At 38.3% G+C, this 20,589-nt stretch overlaps 1 protein-coding gene across 1 annotated transcript; it reads right to left on the reverse strand.

The window, feature by feature from the left end:
• Positions 1–3,931: 3,931 nt before the first annotated feature.
• Positions 3,932–10,799, reverse strand: LOC143849373 (nucleobase-ascorbate transporter 6-like). The gene is made up of 14 exons (XM_077358380.1): positions 10,050–10,799; positions 9,109–9,206; positions 8,843–9,019; positions 8,653–8,753; positions 8,491–8,566; positions 8,197–8,256; positions 7,827–8,011; positions 7,177–7,273; positions 6,876–6,962; positions 6,728–6,786; positions 6,542–6,633; positions 4,784–4,861; positions 4,502–4,662; positions 3,932–4,404 (listed from the first exon to the last, which is right to left on the reverse strand). Exons 1-14 carry the CDS (start codon positions 10,183–10,185, stop codon positions 4,186–4,188), a joined length of 1,626 nt encoding a protein of 541 aa, XP_077214495.1. The 5' UTR covers positions 10,186–10,799; the 3' UTR covers positions 3,932–4,185.
• Positions 10,800–20,589: the final 9,790 nt, after the last annotated feature.

Genomic DNA, 20,589 nt, shown 5'->3' on the forward strand with positions numbered 1-20,589 from the left:
CGCTTGAAACGGATTCGGATAATATTCGCTTTAAACGGATTCGGATGCGGACGGTAATCGAATTTTCGAATATCCATTTACACCCCTAATTGGAGGTGTGGATGATGAGTGTTTTGTTGGCTATGACTTTTCATTGTGGGAACTTGACCTGGCAAACGGGTGGGCAGGGCCGGGTTTCACCCAACCTATACGGGTCCGGGCCTTACGGATACAGGTCACAATTTGGTGACCCTGACCCCACCCGTAGGGGCCGGGTCCGGTTTTCTCTTCTTTTTTTTTTTTTTTGCTGTTTTTATTCCCACACTATAATAGGATGATCCAAGCCATCCATGTGATGGGTAATAACGTAAATAGGTTGAGCCCAAAAAATCATTTCTATAGGATGATCCTTTCTCTGATCTATGTAGGAACCGCATATTATTATTTATGGAAACCTCTATACATTGGAGGGCTAGGATCATCGTAAGGAAATGATTTTTGGGGCATAACCAATTTAAGTTGTGTTCCATCACATGGATGGTTTAGATCATCCTAAGATGTGGTCTGTACAGTACAATCTGAAAAATACGGGCTTATAAGGGCTTACACCATATAAAATCTAAATCATTTGGGTTTTTACAGGCGCGCACCCGTGGGTCCACCCGGCCGGCCCAGTTTTTACGTGACCCATACGGCCGGGTCAAATTTCAAACGGGTCACTAACTAGTGACCCGGACCCAGTAAATTGCGGGCAGCCTGGTGGACCCACGGGTCCAGGTAACTTTTTGCCAGGTCTAGAGGGAACCTTGGAGGAATGGTCTGGCCTAACATCTCGATGGTGGGGCCGGCATCTCGAGGGGTACGGTTCATACACTAAAAAACTCGACTCACCATAAATTCTAAAACAAATAATTTATTAAAAGAGAAAAGGGTTGCTGCGCTCAAGCACAGAAACAGGAGGTAGGGCCATTGGGGGGGGGGGGGGGGGGGGTGATCCTAACCATTCATTTGGAAGGCCCCATCATGGATGGTGGACCTACCAAAAATCAGCTCCATTGGATCACCAATGGGTGTCCATTTGTGGGGCAAAAAATGGACAGATACTGTTTGTCCACAAATATATCCATTTTTTGCCCACAAATGGTGATCTAGTGGAGAGCTGATTTTTGGTGGACACCCTACCCATGAAAGGGCCCATCAAATGAATGCTTTGGATCCCACCCAAAATGTGGCCCCACCCTGTTTATGTGCTCGAGTGCAGCTCGCAGCAACTCTATCCTCTTATTAAAAACCTTATAAGGTTTTGTGCTTTTATGGAACTTTAGTTTCCTTAGCATGCTGCTATTTATTTATTTTATCTCATAGTATAAATTAAATTTAAATTAAAAGAACTTTCCATGAATGCATTTTTGGAAAATAGAATTTTTTACTTTAATTTTAAGAGATTTGCTAGAGACCATCACAGAAGACATTTGTGGAGGAAAAATGGGCAGATTTGTGGAGAAACAATATCTGTCTATTTTGCCCTCCAGTTTTGGATGGGTTAGGATGACCCTAATGGACCTGATTTTTGGCACACACCCTATCCATGTAAGGGCCTTTCAAATGAAAGCTTTAGATCACCCAAAAAATGTGGGCCCACATGAGTTTTTAACGCTTGTGCTCAGATAAGCTTATATGAGCTCGAGCTCAGAAACAGTTTTCCCTTTAAAAAAATTCTAATAAAAATTTCATTCCAACTCGGGTGGAAAACTCTCGGGATGGGAAATATATTCAAGCATTTCCCCTTCTAATTCCAACCCCTTATCAGGAATGCCCCTTGATTCCATTCTTTTTTTGAACCAAATGCTGGAATTGGGCAGCATTGGAAACAGATACCAATTCCAGCACCTAATTCTGGAAATCCAAACGCCCCAGTAATCCCAGTATTGACTAGACTGCTTGTATAGTATATAGACTGTTCCTGACGAGAACGGGGGGGTAGCCTATCCAAGGATAAAATAAATCCACAAATGTCCAACAATCAAATCATTCGGATTTTCAGATATCGGTCCATGGCCCACCTAGACGACACCAATCAGATGGTTACGACCATTCTATACATGCCCACTGTATGGTGGAGACTACCTTACTAGTCCAAGGACTAACATTCTTCTGCCTAACAATCAGTCTGTGCCTCCATTGTAATGAAGAAATCGATTGGCCCTTATGGCATAAAGACCCTCATCAAACAATCCTGAACATCCGATTAGTAGCATGCAAACAGACAAATAGAAACAGAAAATATGAGCAACAGCACTCATTCAGAATATTGGTAGGCAGCAAAGTCATTGAAAAGTAAATAATTATTCCAAATCACTAAGAAAATTCTGCATGCAATTCTAACGTCTCTGAAGCTGATGAAAATCTCCCAAGAGAATGAGTACAATGCACCCTATAAGGGACAGATTATGCTAAAAGAACACAAAAAAAGTGGCAAAAATGTAGCCGCACACAGTTGATGCAACATAACACCTAATACAATTCAGGGCTCAGATCAAAACCATTCTTTTCCCCAAAATGGGTTCACATATTGCCTGAAGTCAGTGCAGGCTGCAGGACTCCACTTTAGGAGGAAAGTGGGAAGTGGGGATTATGCAGAGTACAGGTCAAGTTTGTTGAGAACCCAACTGCAGAAGCCTATTTTAGATCTCAATTCTAATTGATTTGATTCTATCATTATGGGTAAGATTCTTAAATTACTGAACAGGTTTTGTAGGGTGGTTATAAGTTATGACTAAGAGACTGCCTTGACCCAAGGAGTTTCCATAGGTTCTTCAAATTTATCTCACTACTGTACTTCCAAACACCTACTTCATTTCACACCTTACTTATCCAGCTACAAGGTATACCTTTATCGGTCCTTTTGCCTGATCAAGTGTAGTATCTATTCTTAATAATCTAAAAAATATCAAGCAAGGACTTTCTGGCAAATCTAATAGACCCATTTCGCCCTCTTCATTATGGGGGCGCATACCTACCAATGAGCACAAATGGTACTCCCCTTGTTACAATTAAAAGAGAGGACTATTATGAAGATCACAAAATTAGCTGATGCAAATTGACTGTGCTGAACCCTCAAGAGATACTTGAGAATTGAGATGCAAGAAAACAGTGAAGATCAAAGAAGAAATCACATCAAAACTAAAAAAAACAAGGGCAAAACGAATAAATTAATGTAGAATTGGGCAATCCACTCCAAAAGAAGAATTAACTACCAACGTTCAATAGTTAAAAAAATTAATAAACAAGAACAAACAAATCCCTTTAAAACAACTATAAGGTAATCAAAGAGTTCTTTCAAAGAAGTCATTGGAAGTTTGTAAAAAATATACAGAAACTATAAAGTAATCAAAGAGTTCTTTCAAAGAGCATCTGTTGCATTGTAAAAAATCCCTTTATGGAAAAGAAGTGTATAATGGAAATTTCTGATTTACATTGTGAAGGAAAAAGAAGTACGACCATGGGAAAGGGTGGGAGAGTATGGACTTGTATAGAAACAAAGGTTCAGGAGCATGGAATTCAGTCAAAAAAATTAGGGAGGGCAGCTTACTCCTCCCCCATTAGGAGAACTCTCACCTAACTAAAGGTGCACCCAAAGCAGCAATACATTTATTTTATATAGGGAAAAGAAATTTAGCTTGATGATGATGATGATAATAATAGGGTGCTGATCCTCATACCCTCCATTGAGTTGCCTTCCAGTGATGACTGATTTATGATTTATTAGTAGTTATAGAAGGATCACATCAATTGCACAAACATTAGCATTATTTACCAAAACACCGAGCAATTTTCCTAAAGCAAATTCAATCATTCTCCCAGAGCACTGGGGCAAGGCAACAGATCTGAAGACAAACATATGGTCGATAATATTTCATTCCATAGTGCTAAGAAAAGTGCACGAGGTGAATGAAGGGTAAAAACAAGATCAAATTCAAGAATAGCAAGTAAAAAGCTTTCTTCTCTTTTTGTTACTGGAATCCACTTAACTTATCAAATATACAGAAAAAGATATATGTAAAAAATGCAACAGATGCATCCCGTAAAGGGATTGAATTATACTACCAAGCTGTCCACTGGACCAATACAAAAAAACATCATATTGTTGCCTAAAGAGCTCCTTGGGACAAGATCAGTGCGGTTTTGGATAACATTGTCTCACAATCAGACTGATGGAAAGAATTTGTTGAGATTAAAAGGTAGGGAGTAGAATTCCTCACTTCTGGTATCGGTCTTAAACGAACGGAACTTATCCCACCAATGATAACCTCTATCTTTCCTTGTTGCACTGTCTTTGCGATGCAGAGTGTTGTCCAAAAAGAATGCTACAAAGCCTGCAACAAAAGCTTCTGAAGAGAACATCACATTGATCATATCATTGAACTGCAAAACGAGAAACGAGTGAAACACTCAGTTATTGGCCAACTTGGGGATTAAATAGATCAAGTATAGCTTGGAAGATGACAGTTTCTATGCATACCCATCTCGCATTAGTGTGAACTGGACCATAGCTAGCAACTGCTGTGTACTCTTTGAAGTACTGAGGCACTGATAAACCCATGAAAATAGAGAATCCTAAAATAAACTTAGTTCGGAAGCTGTTGAGATTGCAAAACTGGAGGAAACTGAGACCTGCCGAACCTGTTCATGCACAATAAAAAAAAAGTGTATGATCTCATGGTGTATGAAAATCTTGCAGTGATGCCTAGGACAGACCAGGGATAACAAATACAAAGCTGCTTTTTGTCATCACAATACTTACCCACATAGGCAAAGAAAAGGCAATACAAGGCTGCAACAATTGGCGCTGGAATGGATGCAAAAACGGCTCCAAATTTTCCTGGAATGTTCAAATGATTTGCAATTATAGCCAGGTTCTTTTTTTTCTTTTTTGAATGGTATAACCAGGTTCTTATTAACTAGCACCACTCAGATAGTCCCAATATTCTACTTCATCAATCACCCCCACTAGATATCCTTGCAATCTACTTGCAACCCAAAAGTATTCAGCATAACTACAAGAAGTAACAGTATAGTTCATAGAACTGACAGAATCTGACAAGTTTTTACTAAAATTCTATCCACAGGTGCACTACATGTACTTGAAGCACAATATCCTTCCAATCATCTGAGGTTCTGGGCCTTCGAGGCGCATTTTTTAGTTTTTTTTTTTTTTTTGAGCATTTTTAAGTTATATATTTTAAGAATTCTGAACTTTACAGGATCTGATCCTTTTAGCTGTAAAACTCATTCTCCACCTTTACAAAATAGGGACAAAGTTACAACACTAGCTAAATGACATCATAAATTCATGCAAACTTTGTAAAACATTATACTAAATATCACCAAGAACTTGAGCAACCGCCCATCAAATTGGTCACTTCCTACCATAGTCTAATAAACAGTGAATGTGAAGAGTAGACCACAGAAAATCATCAATATGATATCATAATACTTAAATTATATTAATCTGATGTCTATGCCAACTATATATAAGTTTCCTAATACTTAATTCTTAGGATTAAGAGTAAAGAACTTATATAAAGTGGTAGACATTCAGATGTCATAGAGAGGATTAAAACAGAATATGATCCATCTGAACATTAGTGTCAGTTATATACTGAGTGATTGCAATGCAGTGGCTCCTTGACAAGGGATCATCCATCACTTAGCAATGAAAATTCCTGGCAGCTGGGACTTCTAAATTGAATTTCGAAAGAAGTATACCAGCAATTGGGTCCAGCGTGTTTTCCAGGCAAGTTTAGAGTAGTGGCATAAGGTAGAGTTGGCATATACTAGACATTTTGGGATTAGATTTCTAATACAGACAAAGCTTGCACTTTGCTAGAAGGATTACAACTCTGCATCCATTTGTTTTCCATTCCACTATTTTTTTAAGAGAGGATAATATACTGCAAGAGGAACTACAAAGAGGGTACAGAGCGCCCTCATACAACAGATCCCGGTGCACTATGGACATAGCCAATACATCAGCAAGCTCATTTTCCATTCCACTAATGGTGGAAGGAGGTTAAAATTTATGAGGCAAAAGGTGTTGGGTTGAAGAAATCCAGAATCAAAGAGAATATAGATATTTCTTTCCATCATATGCAGAATGGCCAGCAACATCACAGACTCATCTAATAAAATCAGTTTTGCAAGAACCTGTCTCTTTACAGGAACCTCAATTCCCATTCCATAATGTGTACCCAGTACCAGTGTTTAAAAACTCGGAGTTGGACAAGAACTTGGTATAAGGCAAAAAGGAGTCCAGTGGGGCGAGTCAATGATTGACGCAGTCAGCGTTCCATTAACTTGCACAAGTAGGAGTCTCTGATTGACTTTGTATGACAAAACTTGGACTTGAACGAAACCATGTTGACTCAAGCGAGTCGATGATCGATGCAGGGAGTTTTTAAACAGTGATGTGTACTTACAATTTGGATTTATCTTCGTCTTATCCATGGAAAAAAGGAAAAAAATGAGCATGTGCCAGATATACGGTTGATGAACAACTTACCAAGAACAGAAAAGAATATCATAAATCCAGCTGATATTTGCACAACTCTTCGACTGCCAACACGTGTCAATGCTAACAAGCCAGCATTTTCGCTGTAGATGGATAAACCAGTGACTTTCTAGTGAACCAAAATCAAATTTCTAACAAAATATGCACATAAAGAAGGGTGTTTCTCATAAGTCTTACACGGACACTGTGGACCCACTTGCTGTTCCGAACAACCCATCCAACAATATAGCAATTCCCTGAAATAAAAAGCACGGAAGTCTGTCCAGCAGCAGTTCGACACTGAAATCAAGAAACAGAGAGACATACGACCAAAACTTCTAATTACCTGCCAACCAACACCACGACTGAGAATAGAAGGTGGCAATGGAGTTGCACTTGCATACCTTGAAACAGCAATGAAAGTACCAGTTGACTGCATTATCATGGAAAATATATAAGAAAACATAAAACTCATTAGTTTACAAGACATCATGCATCAACGTTCAATACTACAGATCAATAATGCCAAGTACAAAATATGAACAGAATTCTAACTACAAATAGTCAGCATAGTGGGAAGTGGGAACCATCATCTAAACATCTAATAAGGTATCCCACTTGTCAGTATATGAGTACGGAGAACAAACCTCTACAAGAGCAACAAATGAAGCAACCATCATGGCAAACGCTTCTCCAGCATCAAATGTGGGTGCTCCCCATTGAAATGGATATGGAACTCTTATCCTGCAGACACAAATCAGACCCCAGAAACACCCAATGGATATAAAATTCTGATGCCAGTCCTCAAAAATAATGCCAAGTCTCTATAAAGCAGTGCTTAAAGTCACAAAGCAAACTAATCAAAGTATGCAGAGAATATAGCATCTAGTGGGCACCAGCTCAGCCTAAAAAACTGAATTAAAAAGTCATCCAAGAGCATAACTGGCACTTGCTGAAAGGACAAGGAATGGACAAATTGGTTCCAACAAAGTTACAACATACAGCCACCTTTAATTGATGCTGGCATTAGTATCAAGTTATTGCTAGAATGGATCTTGGCTACATGGAGATAAATGCCAACAAACATCATGGAGAGTGAAGTGCAAATGGCTCTGTCGTAAAACCAGGAATAAAATTGGACCTTGATCACTTTAATAGTAATTAGAAGCATTTGCATCCAAGGTTCATCATATAAAGAAACACTAAATGCACGTGAAAGAAACTAGATCTGAGCTCCACACCCCTCCAACCCGAGCAGATATTTAAATGTAGATCATATAGCAAGGATTATCCTTACCATGGAGCAGCACCTACAAGTCCAGCACGATCAGTACGGCAATGCAACTGGGTCTTTGGCGGTGAATGTTTATATGCCCCACCCACTGTGAGAAGGTGTGCATATACCCAAACAATAATAACCGAAAAAATAACCGCAAACCGATCAAAGACGTGTCTCTGTGAGTGTAGAATATGGGGTATATACTGCAAACAAAAATTTCCACATAGATCTTTAGTAGATTTGAAGGAAATTAAAATACCCTGCTCAAACAAAACTAGAAAACAAGAAAGACAACAAGGGATATAGGTTGTTGTCAGTGCTTAATTAATCAGATGATGCTACTTGAATTGTTGAGTAAAAATGAGATTCGGGTATCAAAATATGTTACCTGTGAAAAGATTATTAGTGCAATTAGCTGCGGAAGCCCAATCTCAATACATTTCGCAACCTAAGCATTAAAGACAAGAGTTTTCAGCTACAGAAAATCAAATAATTTTCTTATGGGTGCGTGGGGGAGGATCTTGAATATGTAAATTATACTGGAGAGGTCATCTCAGGAAAGACCCACTATTATTGAAAAAGAAACGATTTAGAAATTGGTCAGATACCAAACAAGGATCAAATAAATGATATACACATACACACAGGTACATACTTATAGTCCCTTCCAAAGAATGCTTACCCCAGGGAAGCCAAGCTCATAAAGCCCAAAACCTGCTAGAGCGACCAAAGGGACTGCTGAGAGTGGACTTAAGTACCTGAGAAAATACAAAGAGGTAAACAATATGCACTTAATGAAAAAAAATTAAATGGTTCAATATGGCATTCCTATTTCAAAACCAACCTTGTGACATTGCGCCAAAGACCACTGAAGCCAATGACAATCTGAAGAGTTGAAGCAACAATCAGGGCACCCTGAGTCCCACGCATGGTTTGCTTAAATCTCTGCATAGCATCGGAAAACCAAGTTTCATCATCAGAACCAAATTAACACAGAAAATTGGAAAACAGATAGGGAAGAGTTCAATCGTTACATCATGAGGATCCACGGTATTACTATATCGACCGGCCAAAATGATCGAAATGGTGGGCACAACAAAGGTATATGATGCCCCAATTACAGCAGGTAATCGAGATCCAAATAAGGTTTGGAACAGTGTATTCAGACCAGAAACAAATAGTATCGTCTGGACCACCTTAGCTTTCTCCTCCTGTGAAAAACAAATTGTGGTTATAGTTAGATGTACCAGATGATTAAGTATACAAAAAAGAAAACATGAAAGAGAAGTTTTTGTCTTACATTTCCTCCTCCCATCTGTGGTACAAGAGCAGTAGGAATGATAACAGTGGTGCCTAGCATGACCAGATAATGTTGGAAACCAAGGAGAATGGCCTCAGCTGCATCAAAAATCCCCCACAAAAATCATATCAATTTTTCATGATGAAAATTCAATCAGTTGAAACAAAGCACAGAAAAAACTCATGGATTTCAACAAGCATTAAGATTCATGAAAAATATAAAATAACAGATAAAAATGCAAATGAGTATCACCAAAACAGAAGGAAAACTGGGTTCAAGCTTCAAACTATAAATATAAAAACCCAGATAGTTTTTCCATCAAAAAAGAAAAAGATAATGTTGGAAACCAAGGAGAATGGCCTCAGCTGCATAAAAAATCCCCAACAAAAATAATTCCAATTTTTTTTTTTTATGAAAATTCAATCAGTTGCAACAAAGAAGGGGAAAAAACTCATGGGTTTCAACAAGCATTCATGAAAATAAATAAGAGATAAAAAAATGCAAATGAGTATCATCAAATCCTAAGGAAAACTGGGTTCAAAGTTTAAACTTCAAACCATAAACATAAAAACCCAGATGAGATTTTCATCAAGAGAAAAAAAAAAGATGGGAGAGGGTGTTGAAGAAAAAATCAGAGGAAAACGTAAATGAGCTACAACCCGAAATATAAAAAGGAAAACTTAGGAGTTTACAGATAAAAAAATTAAAGATAAAATAAATAAAGTTTAAATAAAAATCAGATGGTGAATAGATTTTTACTAAAATGGTTCCATGAGTTTCAACTTTCAAACAAACCAAAAAAAAAAAAAAAAAAAACTGAAGAGCTATTTCCAAACACAGTAAAAAAAAAGATCTAGTAATGCAGAAAATTTCACTTTCCAAATAAAATGAGCTTCCTTCTTAAAAAAACCAGTAAAAAGAGGAGATAAAGAGAAACTCACGCCATGGTGGAGGACTAGTGATACAGTAAGAAATGTTAGGCAGCTGATCCTTCACCGGATGTGGCTGAAGCTCGTCCTGTTTCGGCGGTGGCGCCGCTCCTCCTCCGCCACCTCCTCCGCCACCTCCTACGGCCATTCTTTTCCTTCTTCTTCTTCTTCTTCTCTAAAAATCTCAAAAAACCCACCCAAAAACTGAAAATCTCTCAAAAACGCACCAATCAGCACATGCCACAGAGCCAAAACCCTCAAACACAACTCTCCAACACCAACAAAGAAAAAAAAAAGGCTCAGTTATTAAAAAAACCCAGACCACCAAAAACCCAAAAGGAATTAGTAGTCAAAACCCTCTGCAAATGAAGTTGAAATAACAGCAAAACAAAGCAGTTTTACAGCTCAAAACCCTGTGAGAGAAAAAAGAAAAAAGGCAAAAGGCAAAAAGGGACCCAGAGACTCAAAAGAGAGCAAGAAACAAGAAGCCTCCAATGCAAAGGAATCTACAGAGCATCCATTTAATTTCCCTTCTCTCTCTCTTTATCTTTTTTTCTTCTTTTCTTCTTTTCTTCTAAGCATTCATTTGCATAAAGATAAAGGTAAAAGCACCTTCACCACCACTCTACTTTCTTCTATACAAATCCAATTAAAAAATGAAAAAGAAGATTAAAGTCAGTAGAGAGAAAGCAAAGCAATCTCAATCTCCTCTCAAATGAAATGTAAACACAGTGTGGAGTGCAGAAAAGTTGTTACTGCAAAACAGATTAAAAAGACAACCGACATATTCCTCTCCACCTACAGTACACTTACCAACCCATAAAAAATTACAGAAAAATACTTTAGTTTTTTTTGATGACTGATGTGTTCTTCTCTTTTAAGATAATGACAAAATCCTACCTAAACTCTTTGTTTTTTTTCTCTCTAATCGCTTTCCCCCATTTTGTTTCTTTCAAGTAGTAGTCTTGAAGTTGAAGGAAACCATGATTGATTGTGTCATTTTTCTCCCAACATTGATACAAGAAACGTTTAATGTTAGGGGAGTGATAAATCGACCCCCATTTGCCTGTGTATGGTCATTTTATTTCTAGTCAGTCTCTTTATATAATTACCATTTGTCTGTGTATGGTCATTTTATTTATAGTCAGTCTCTTTATACAATGACCATTTGCCTGTGTATGCTATCTAGAAGGAAGTAACTTGGAATAGAAAGCTTTGTTTATCTAAATATAGAGGAGTGATCTAAGTGGGTAAATTGTGTGGACCCACTTTGAATAACATGCCTATGTACTCTACTTTGAAAAAAGGTTGAAAGAAAGAAATTTTCATTTTGTGGAGGGTGCCTAATTTGAAATTTGAAAGAAAAGTTTGGGATTCTTTGATCCATTGTTTTTAGCGTAGAGGCTCCAACGTTCCACTTTATCAAAAGTCTTCAAATTTAGAGGTTTGACTGTAGTATTTCGCCATTGTTAGAAAAGAAAAGGGCATATAAATCTTTTCATCTCGCGTATTAAGCCAGGGACAAAAGGTAAATAAAATAGGTGAGGGAATGTGTATGGGAATAGAAAAGAAGAGGAGACTGGGAGAGGTGAAGTGTAAATAGAAAATAAATAAAATTTGGGTGACCAACTGACCATGTGGGGTTTATGAATTATGAGGGAAAGAAGAATAAGATATAAGAAAAGACGAATGTGAATGGGCAAGTTGCTTTCTCTCTGTGACACGAATCTTCCCAACCGGCGCGTGGGACCCACTCCATGCAAAAGCTGTGGCTCCTTCCTACCTAACCTCTCTCTCTCTCTCTCTCTCTCGCATACACTGTTCTTTTATGTATATCCCATCACTCTACTGAAACCTGTTATACATGTGGGTTGAAAGGTTGAGTGGGTTACCTCGGGTCGCACTCGAATAGACTAAACCGGACCATTAACTGATTATCACGTGGTAGCTAAATTAAACCTGAGTTTGATTTTAGTCTATGTCTGTGTTTGGATTACGGGAATCAAGGATTAGAATAGACATATTATTTTGACCATGCATGGAATGGAAAAAAATAAAATAATAAATTTATTTGAAAAAATTCTAATAAAAAATTCATTTGGATCGAGCCAATTGCCAAAGTCGAGCAAAATCAGAATAATGAGTTTTTATGGAGTGTATTGATTTTGAGTCCAAAACTGATTATTGGAGTCAAAACTACAGCCCTGTTTGTTCCCGACTTTGAGAATTGATTCTAAGTCTAAAACTAATTATTGGACTCAAAATTAAACGTAAATTTGGGTCCAAAACCAATGTAAATCGGTTCTCAAAATCCAAAACAAATAACGGATACACAACATAATTTGGAGCCCAATAGCCAGTTTTGACTTCAAATTTGAGAATGAATTGAAATGAAAAAAGATGGACATATGACACATCCAATAGGCTATACTAAGACCTAGGAATGACACAATTCCATTAGCCCCCCCTCTCTTTTTCTTTCAAATTGACATATCTATTGATAATAACAAATATAAAGAAATTTAGGACAAGTAGTCCCACCCCATTACAATATTAAAACCAAAAGCAAAATACCCCAGATAAATATATACTACCCCAACCTAACAATCCAAGATTGAAAAAACACAGATACCAGAAGACTGGATACGCAAAAGACGAAGGTCTCTCAAGCAACACGAGTACGACATTAATCGGGCCCAAATCCGCCATCATATCTAAGACAAACAAACAATATATCCTCAAGCAGCGAAATACCACGTTCCCTCAAGCACACTTGATAGTGTTGTCATAACATCCATTTCCAGAACAGAAAGAAACAATCTTCAAAAACAAACTAAGAACACCATCTCCGCATTCTCACAAAAATCATCACTATCAATGCTTCCTAGAACATTGTATCAACACCCATGGCAAGAAAGCTCTTTATCTTTTTAGGGCCTTCAGTTCCCTACTGCCTTTACCCGAAGTCTTCCCCTTTTTTCACCGGCATCACACTTCTCAATATCACCGAACATCTTCTTAATTTGTTCCACACCTTCTTCATAATCAATCCCCAAAAAACTTTCCATTTTCGCCATTTGATCAAACCCTTACAACCGCACCTTTTCTTCCTCATCCGACAACTCTTTATCCCCTAAAGTCCTCTCTCTTATATTGACACAAATAATCTATAGATGTATTTTTATTTTTATTTTGTAGTTGAATTCTATATTATGTCTTATCACTTTGTATATAAATTATATAAATATTATTTAATAATTCATTGGTCAATCCATTTGGATCATTGTACTCTTTATTTTTTTGAAATGGCAATAATTATATATCAAAGCAAATTAAGGAGGCTAAGATGGACCACCCATATCTACAAAAGGATGCAAGAAAGAAACATGAACGAAGAAAAAGCAAAATACAGAGAAAACCCCTTCTCGGGGAGGAAGGTGGTCGAACCACAAAATAGAACCACCAGAAACACCACGCTTAGCTAGCGCATCCGCCTTATCATTTGCCGATCTTCTAACATGCTGAAAGCCGATAGTGGACCCCGCAGTTAAGTCCTCAATCTCATCAAAAATGGAAAGAAATCTCCACGGAGGAGCTACCCCACCTTTCAGCCAACGAATCACATTTAATGAATCTCCCTCAACAATTGTTTGATCCATCAACCTTCTATCAATATTCAAAATGCCAAAATGTACCGCCTTCACTTCCGCATCTGAGGAATCAGACACACCAATAGAGCCATAGTATGCCCACACAACATCCCGCTTATCATTGTGACAAACCCCTCCGACTCCTGCCGGACCTGGATTGCCAAAACTTGCACCATCGAAATTAACCTTATACATGTTTTGAGCAGGAGGCTTCCACCTTTGCAAAATAAGATCTCTGCGCTTAACACTAAAGCACACCTCCCGCCATCTTTCCCAAAGATCAAAAGCCGATACAAACCGGAATGACGGGAGGCATCTCACCCAAGATATAACCAAGGTGATAATCTTCAAGTAAATCCAATGAGGATTCATGGCTTTCCCCTCAAAGACTCTAGAGTTCCTCTCCTTCCATGTAGACCACCACGTAGCTAGTATAAAAAAATTCCACAAGGTTTTTCCTTTTTCCTTCCAAGGAACCCCTCCCCATTGGTGCAATAGCGACGGAATAGATTTTGGAAAAATCCAACAAATCCCAAATCTCATGAAGATGAATTGTCATATGATGCTAGTGAACGAACAATGCATAAACAAACGATCCACAGATTCCCCATCATGCAGACATAGTGGGCAATGATCAATAATCCACATACCACGGTTTCTCAGAAAATTAATAGTTTGTATTCTATCACGACAAACCGCCCAACCAAAGATACAAACTCTAGGTGGGCAATGAAATTTCCATACCTTTGCCGAACATGAAGGGATAGAAATGGGCATAATACTTTCATAGAAAGATTTAACCGAGAAAGTCCCAAAAGGTTCCTCAATCCAAAGCCTTTTGTCCTCCCATTCCTTTTAATGTAACAACCCTCAAGAAGGGCCCACAGGCTAGAGACCAATTCCACCTCCCACTCAAAAAATGATCTTCTAAACCTAGGGTTCCACACAAGAACACCCTCATTCCACTCAAAGCAATCGCTAACAAGGCCTCCCTATTTGAAGCCATATTGAATAATCTCGGAAATCTACACTTAAAGGACACATCCCCACACCGCATATCCTGCCAGAATGATATTCTATCACCCCTATACACTCTAAATCTTACCTTCAACTTGAAAAGAGAAGACAATTTTAGAATGTCTCTCCAAACCGACAACCTTTTTTTGCAAACTTCTTGGATCATTATACTCTACCCAGATTGAAATCATTGTATAAGTTGTTCTTACGATTGGCTATCATGCTTGGATAATTTTATCTTGATAAAACTTCTGGGATTGGGTACCAAGCTTGTATTGTATACCCTCCTCATTGGCACTATTCTCGATGTGAACTGAGGATGATGATAATAAGCTTATTCAAGGATAACATATACCTAGCTTGCTATCCCCATGCAGAATAACCTGCTAAGTAGCTTGATCAACTCAATCCCTTAAGGTACAAAAGGTTTTAAAACTAACCAAAAATTTTAAAAAAATATCGAAGGAATTTATATATTATTATTCTTATATCATAATACAATGTAAAATTATGTAAATATGTCAAAGTATAAAAGATTAAATAACGCCTTCTACAATAGCTTAAGCTTTTGGAGTAACTGGTTGTTTAACATGGTATCAGAGCAAAGGTCCTAATATCAAACCCCCTTGACAGCAAAAATCCACATGCAATGGCTGAACCCAAAAGAGGGGCGTGGCCACCTGTAGGCCAACCTTAAAAAGAGGGTTTTAAGGGGCCACACGTGAGGGGGAGTGTTAAAGTATAAAAGATTAAATAACACCTCCTCCAACAGCTTAAGTTGTTGGAGTAACTAGTCGTTTGACAAAATACCATATACATTGTATCATTGTAAAATGCATTTCGCAGATGGTCTGTTGCATGTGAGAGCTGCCACAAAGGCTCAATTTTCAGCAGATTTTGTCTCCATTCACGAGGTGGCTGCTCTCACATGCAACAGCCCATCCGCGGAATGCCTTCTGTGATGAACACTAGCAATTCCCTTGTAACAAATTCTCTTATAAAAATGAAATCTTAGTTCTAGAAAAAGAAAAATGAAAAGCCTAGCTAACTAGCTAACTATCACAGCGTTTAAAACACTACATCTAAGGACTTTTTCACACACAAGAAGACAAACCATTAATCTTTTTTTGTCAGCCTTGATTCAGTAGATGTGATGCGTATCTGTTGGATCAGGATCAATATGTAGGTTGTTTCATGGGGATTTACCAAATTAACGGTCTTGATAACACATGTATGCTACGAGTGATTTGAGAGCCATAATTGACACCTAGAATTCAAGCCAGCTCACTAAATATGTGGGTCCGACATGTTCCCACTCTTAATTGGCTCACACGACTCATAATGGATTCTAAAAACATATAGAAAATTCTACATGAAGAATCATGGTCGAACATAAAAAAAAAAGAGGTGTTAAAATATCAACTGTCCACCTATCTACAACGATATTATTATACATTGAAGATACAATGTACTAACTGTAATAAGCAATGCTCTATAAATTTATGATCTCTTATGTCTTATTGCACGCATAAGGAACTGACACTGTTCTTATGCTGATAATTTGTCCTCTCATATTTCTAATACTTAATAAAAAAATCGACTGATATAAGATGTCATACAATGTCTACTTTGGAAATATTGTTCAAAGTACATAGAGGTGAACATTAATGTTGTTCAAAGTACAATTATATGTAAGAACATAGGAGATGTTTTTCAATCTCTTCAACAGATTCATTGTGGTGATCTCAACAGCTATAAAATATGGCACAGTAGTGGTAGCGGTACCAATAACAGATGTTGGTAGGGAGATTCATGCCCTAGCAATAGTAGGAGGTTGTCGGGCTTTCTTCTCACTAGACAAACAAGTATAATACCTGAAACTCTAAAAACATGAGAAGAACAAGGGCAAAGAGTTGGATAATGAAGTGTGTTGTATATGGTAAAGAGTTGTGGTGATGATAGACAACACCTATGTGATAATTAATACTCGATTATCTTATTAAAAATGCGGTCATCAATACTATTAATTATTGAATAATACTAGCGATGCTGAGAGTGAGAGTACGGCTGAGCAAATGGGTTCTCGCCACAACATCACAAGCGACGTAAGCCAGCCCTAGGTTTAAGAAAATCAACATGCACACATGGTGCATTCTTATTGTTGGGCTCTCCCATAGGTCTCACTCTCGTTCACCATATTATTTACCAATTTTGCAGCCGACAAAAGAACTTAATATAAAAAATGCGGCCACCAGTACTCATAATAAACATAAAGTTAGGATAGAAAATGGTGACAAATGAGGCCCACCACGAGCTAAGGAGTATGGGGTCAATTCTCAATCATAAACCATTGCTGTAGCCCAAGTGCATACACCAGGATTTGGTGTTCATACAGTACATTCGCGGGCCCGCCCTTACTTATTATAGAAGCTAATAAGCTATCATCCTTTATTAAAGTGGTTAATATATAATTCATTCGGTGCTTTTTGTAATAATGTAACCATTTTTTTACGCCTACCCATGTTATCTTTAGGTCAGGTTGTTGACTTATGTGATGGAATTGTATATGGGCGCCCCTTTCCATGCATGGAATTGCATGTCCTGTCTAAGGCTTCGTCTTTTTCTCCACATGTTACCAAGTGGCAACCACTACTCTAGTTGTTTTTATGCACAAACACGAGAGCTCGGAATATGCACTTTAGTACGAGAATTGTCTCGTGAACAAGGTTGATATGGTGAGTTCCTTGCTAAAAGATGTGGGCCTTTACAGCTGTGCCTAAGGTATGATGCAGCAGTGTTTTTGAAACGTTAGGTTGAAGTAGACGAAGTTTTTTGAAAATTGTAACGGGTGGCACTATCGAAATAAGGAAGTGGGCCAAGTGGCTGACATCATAGTATGGCCCAAGAAGAAATCGCAAGGCCAAAACTCCAAAATAATTAGTCTCCACTTTGATTTATGGTTTTTACAAAACCTGAAACACAATGAAAGAGAACTAGTAAAATTATTGAAAAAAAAACGTCTAATTCCTTTTTTTAATGGTAAGCTGTGGTTTGGCGGGGACCCCTATTGGTTTATTTGATAGAGAGACACAAAACCATCCCTAACTCGGAACATGTGAGAGAGGGAGAACCAAGGCTCGGCACATATGATCGACAAACACTAAGCCTAAGATATCTGAATGCTCAATACTTGTGAATTACATAATCAGCTACTTTGGCAGGGGTATGTTGGGCTCTTCGTGAACGCCTAATTCCTTTGACAAATCATCAATAGAAAAGTGCGAGGTTAGGGTGCCTTTATTAGAATAAGGAAGCGTAGACATCATTTTCTCATCTAAAATCCCGTGACAACGTTTCAAAGAAAGAGAATTTGATTAGTGAGGCTTCTAACAATATGAAACAATAAGAAAATCACAAAGACGGGGACTGATATCCCCACTACTATATTTTGATAAGGGCAGCACTCACTTTCTTGCCTACTTTTTTTAAGGGAAAATTACATTTACACCCCCTCTAGTTTCTGACACATACACTTCTACCCCTGTGGTTCTAAACGTGACAACTACACCCCCTTCGTCAACGGTCCTTCAGTTTAACCTGACGGAAAGACTAAAACTAACCATGGTTAATATTTTGAGGACAGAAATACCCTCATTTGCAGAGGGATTAGGATTACGCCATTTCCCACCGCCGTCGTCGCACCTCCGACCACCGCCACCGCTGCCGTCGCCATCTCCGGCCACTGCCGTCACCTCCACCACAGACAATGAAACCCCACCCCATGGCTACATCAAACCCACATTTCAAGAAAAAAACATTGATAAAAACAAAAACAAAAAAGCCTTAAAATATTAGGGTTTATGTGCAAATCATGATAATGGTGTGAATGAAGACAAATAAAACTCCTAAATCGAGGGTTTATGTTGATAAATAAACAAAGGCTTGAATCAAACCCTAGTTTTAAAGTCTGAAAACCCTAATTTTCAGTTGAGGAAGACGAGGGCATTTTAGTCATTTCCACCTCGCCTCTGGTCCGTCCAGCTAAAAAAAAAAACCAATGAAACCACAGGGGGTGTAGTTGTCACGTTTAGAACCACGGGGGTAGAAGGGTACCTGTAAGAAACTATAGGGGGTGTAAATGTAATTTTTCCTTTTTTTAATTAGCTCTTAACGGCTGTTACAAAAGATGCTATCAACATCCAATCAGAAAGTGCAAAATTGTTACAATACTAAAGATGCTAAGAACATCCAATCAGAAAAATGCAAAATCAAGCGGGTGGTGTCATTATCAGCATATGGTAGTGAGGATATCAGGCCCTCCATGTCTAGAATGCCGTTTACCCACACATCCAATATGAACTTGCCACTCGGATGCCTTAACATCTCGTGCCCATGTTCTATTCTCACAAAGAAGGGTACTGATGATCTGAATTTACATATGTAGTCGATATGTCTCCACTCATAAAGTTCTCTTGCACGCCATGAGAATTCGCTTCAATATGCTTAGTAAGTTTATGAAATGCTTGATTGGGCATTAGAGACTACATCCAAAACTTGATTGTTACGCTTAACTGCATGTATAACTTCACTTGAAATCCCAACTTATGTAGTAAATTATTTAACCAAGGCGACTGACATGTAGTATAAGATATAGCTTGATACTTTTGCTTCTATGCTTGAACAAGCAACCTCACTTTGTTCCTTATTCCTCTACGCCACCAGATTGCCATCCAAAAAAGTGCAATAGCCATTAGTGGAGTGGACCTTCTATTTGAATGTGAACCTGCAAAATCAGCATTAGTATACCTAGTTACCTGTAAATGCCAATTAGCCTTATACAACAAACCACGTCTAGAAGCTCCCTTGAGATACCTCATGACCTGCATTATAGGTTCCCAATGAAGAGCTCACTAGGAAGAAAGAGTAGGGGTGCAACTCGGGTCGGGTTCGGAATCGGGTTGGGTTCATGTCGAGTTAGGGTTGAGGGGTTGGGCAACCCGACCCAAGTGAAACCCGACATTTTTTATCATTATTCTTCAAGTAAGGGTTGAACTCGGGTCAGATCAGGTCAGGTCCGGGTTGGAAATCTCGGGTCAGGTTGAACCTCATCGGATTAGAACTAGGGTCGGGTCGGGTCGGCCTCAACGCGACCTAGCCCGAGTTGCACCCCTAAGAAAGACCAACAGGGCTCATTGCGAACCAGATATCTAATCTGGTGATGGTCACGTAATTCAACTTTCTACAGACGACAATATCTACTTAGATCATCAGTTAACTCCACTTGATCAGTAGTAAGATTAGTATTTGAATCCATCGGAGTCTCAACTGGTTTTGAGCCTAATAATCTCATCTCCTCTGGTAAATTCAGACATATTTTCCCTATGACATTAATCCTAGAGTTTAGACCTTGCAACTTCAATGCCAAGAAAATAGCGAAGCTTTCTCAAGACTTTCTTCCTACAAGACGACAATATATACTTAGATCATCATTTAAATCCACTTGATCAGTAGTAAGATTAGTATTTGGATCCATCAAACTCTCAACTGGTTTTGAGCCCAATAATCTCTTCTCTTGTAAATTCAAACATACTTTCCCAAGGATAAATTAATCCCAGAGTTAGCCTTGCAACTTCAATGCCAAGAAAACACCGCAGCTTTCCTAAGACATTGGTATTGAACTTGTTTACGAAATATCTTCAACTTGCATACTTTCTCTATGATAAATTAATCCTAGAGTTAGACCTTGCAACTTCAATGCTAAACAAATACCGAAGTTGTTCTGAGACTTTGGTATTGAACTTGTGCTGAAGAAATATCTTCAACTTTTTAATTCTTGTAACATTGGTTCTCGTAATGACAATGTCATCAACATATAGTACTAGAGC

The sequence above is a fragment of the Tasmannia lanceolata genome, unplaced genomic scaffold (genome assembly GCF_043159265.1).
Source record: "Tasmannia lanceolata isolate RefF3 unplaced genomic scaffold, GAP_Taslan_0.1 ptg000018l, whole genome shotgun sequence".
NCBI lineage: Eukaryota > Viridiplantae > Streptophyta > Magnoliopsida > Canellales > Winteraceae > Tasmannia > Tasmannia lanceolata.

Bases quoted from the DNA above. Each gene is read 5' to 3' on its own strand.
- LOC143849373 (XM_077358380.1), bottom strand. From the start codon at position 10,185: ATGGCCGTAGGAGGTGGCGGAGGAGGTGGCGGAGGAGGAGCGGCGCCA. The intron at 6,787-6,875 runs GTAATTAGAAGT...TTTTTATTTCAG, and splicing joins GTCGTGGTGTTGGTTGGCAG to GGAATTGCTATATTGTTGGA. The intron at 6,634-6,727 runs GTAAGACTTATG...ATCCATCTACAG, and splicing joins AGTGGGTCCACAGTGTCCGT to CGAAAATGCTGGCTTGTTAG.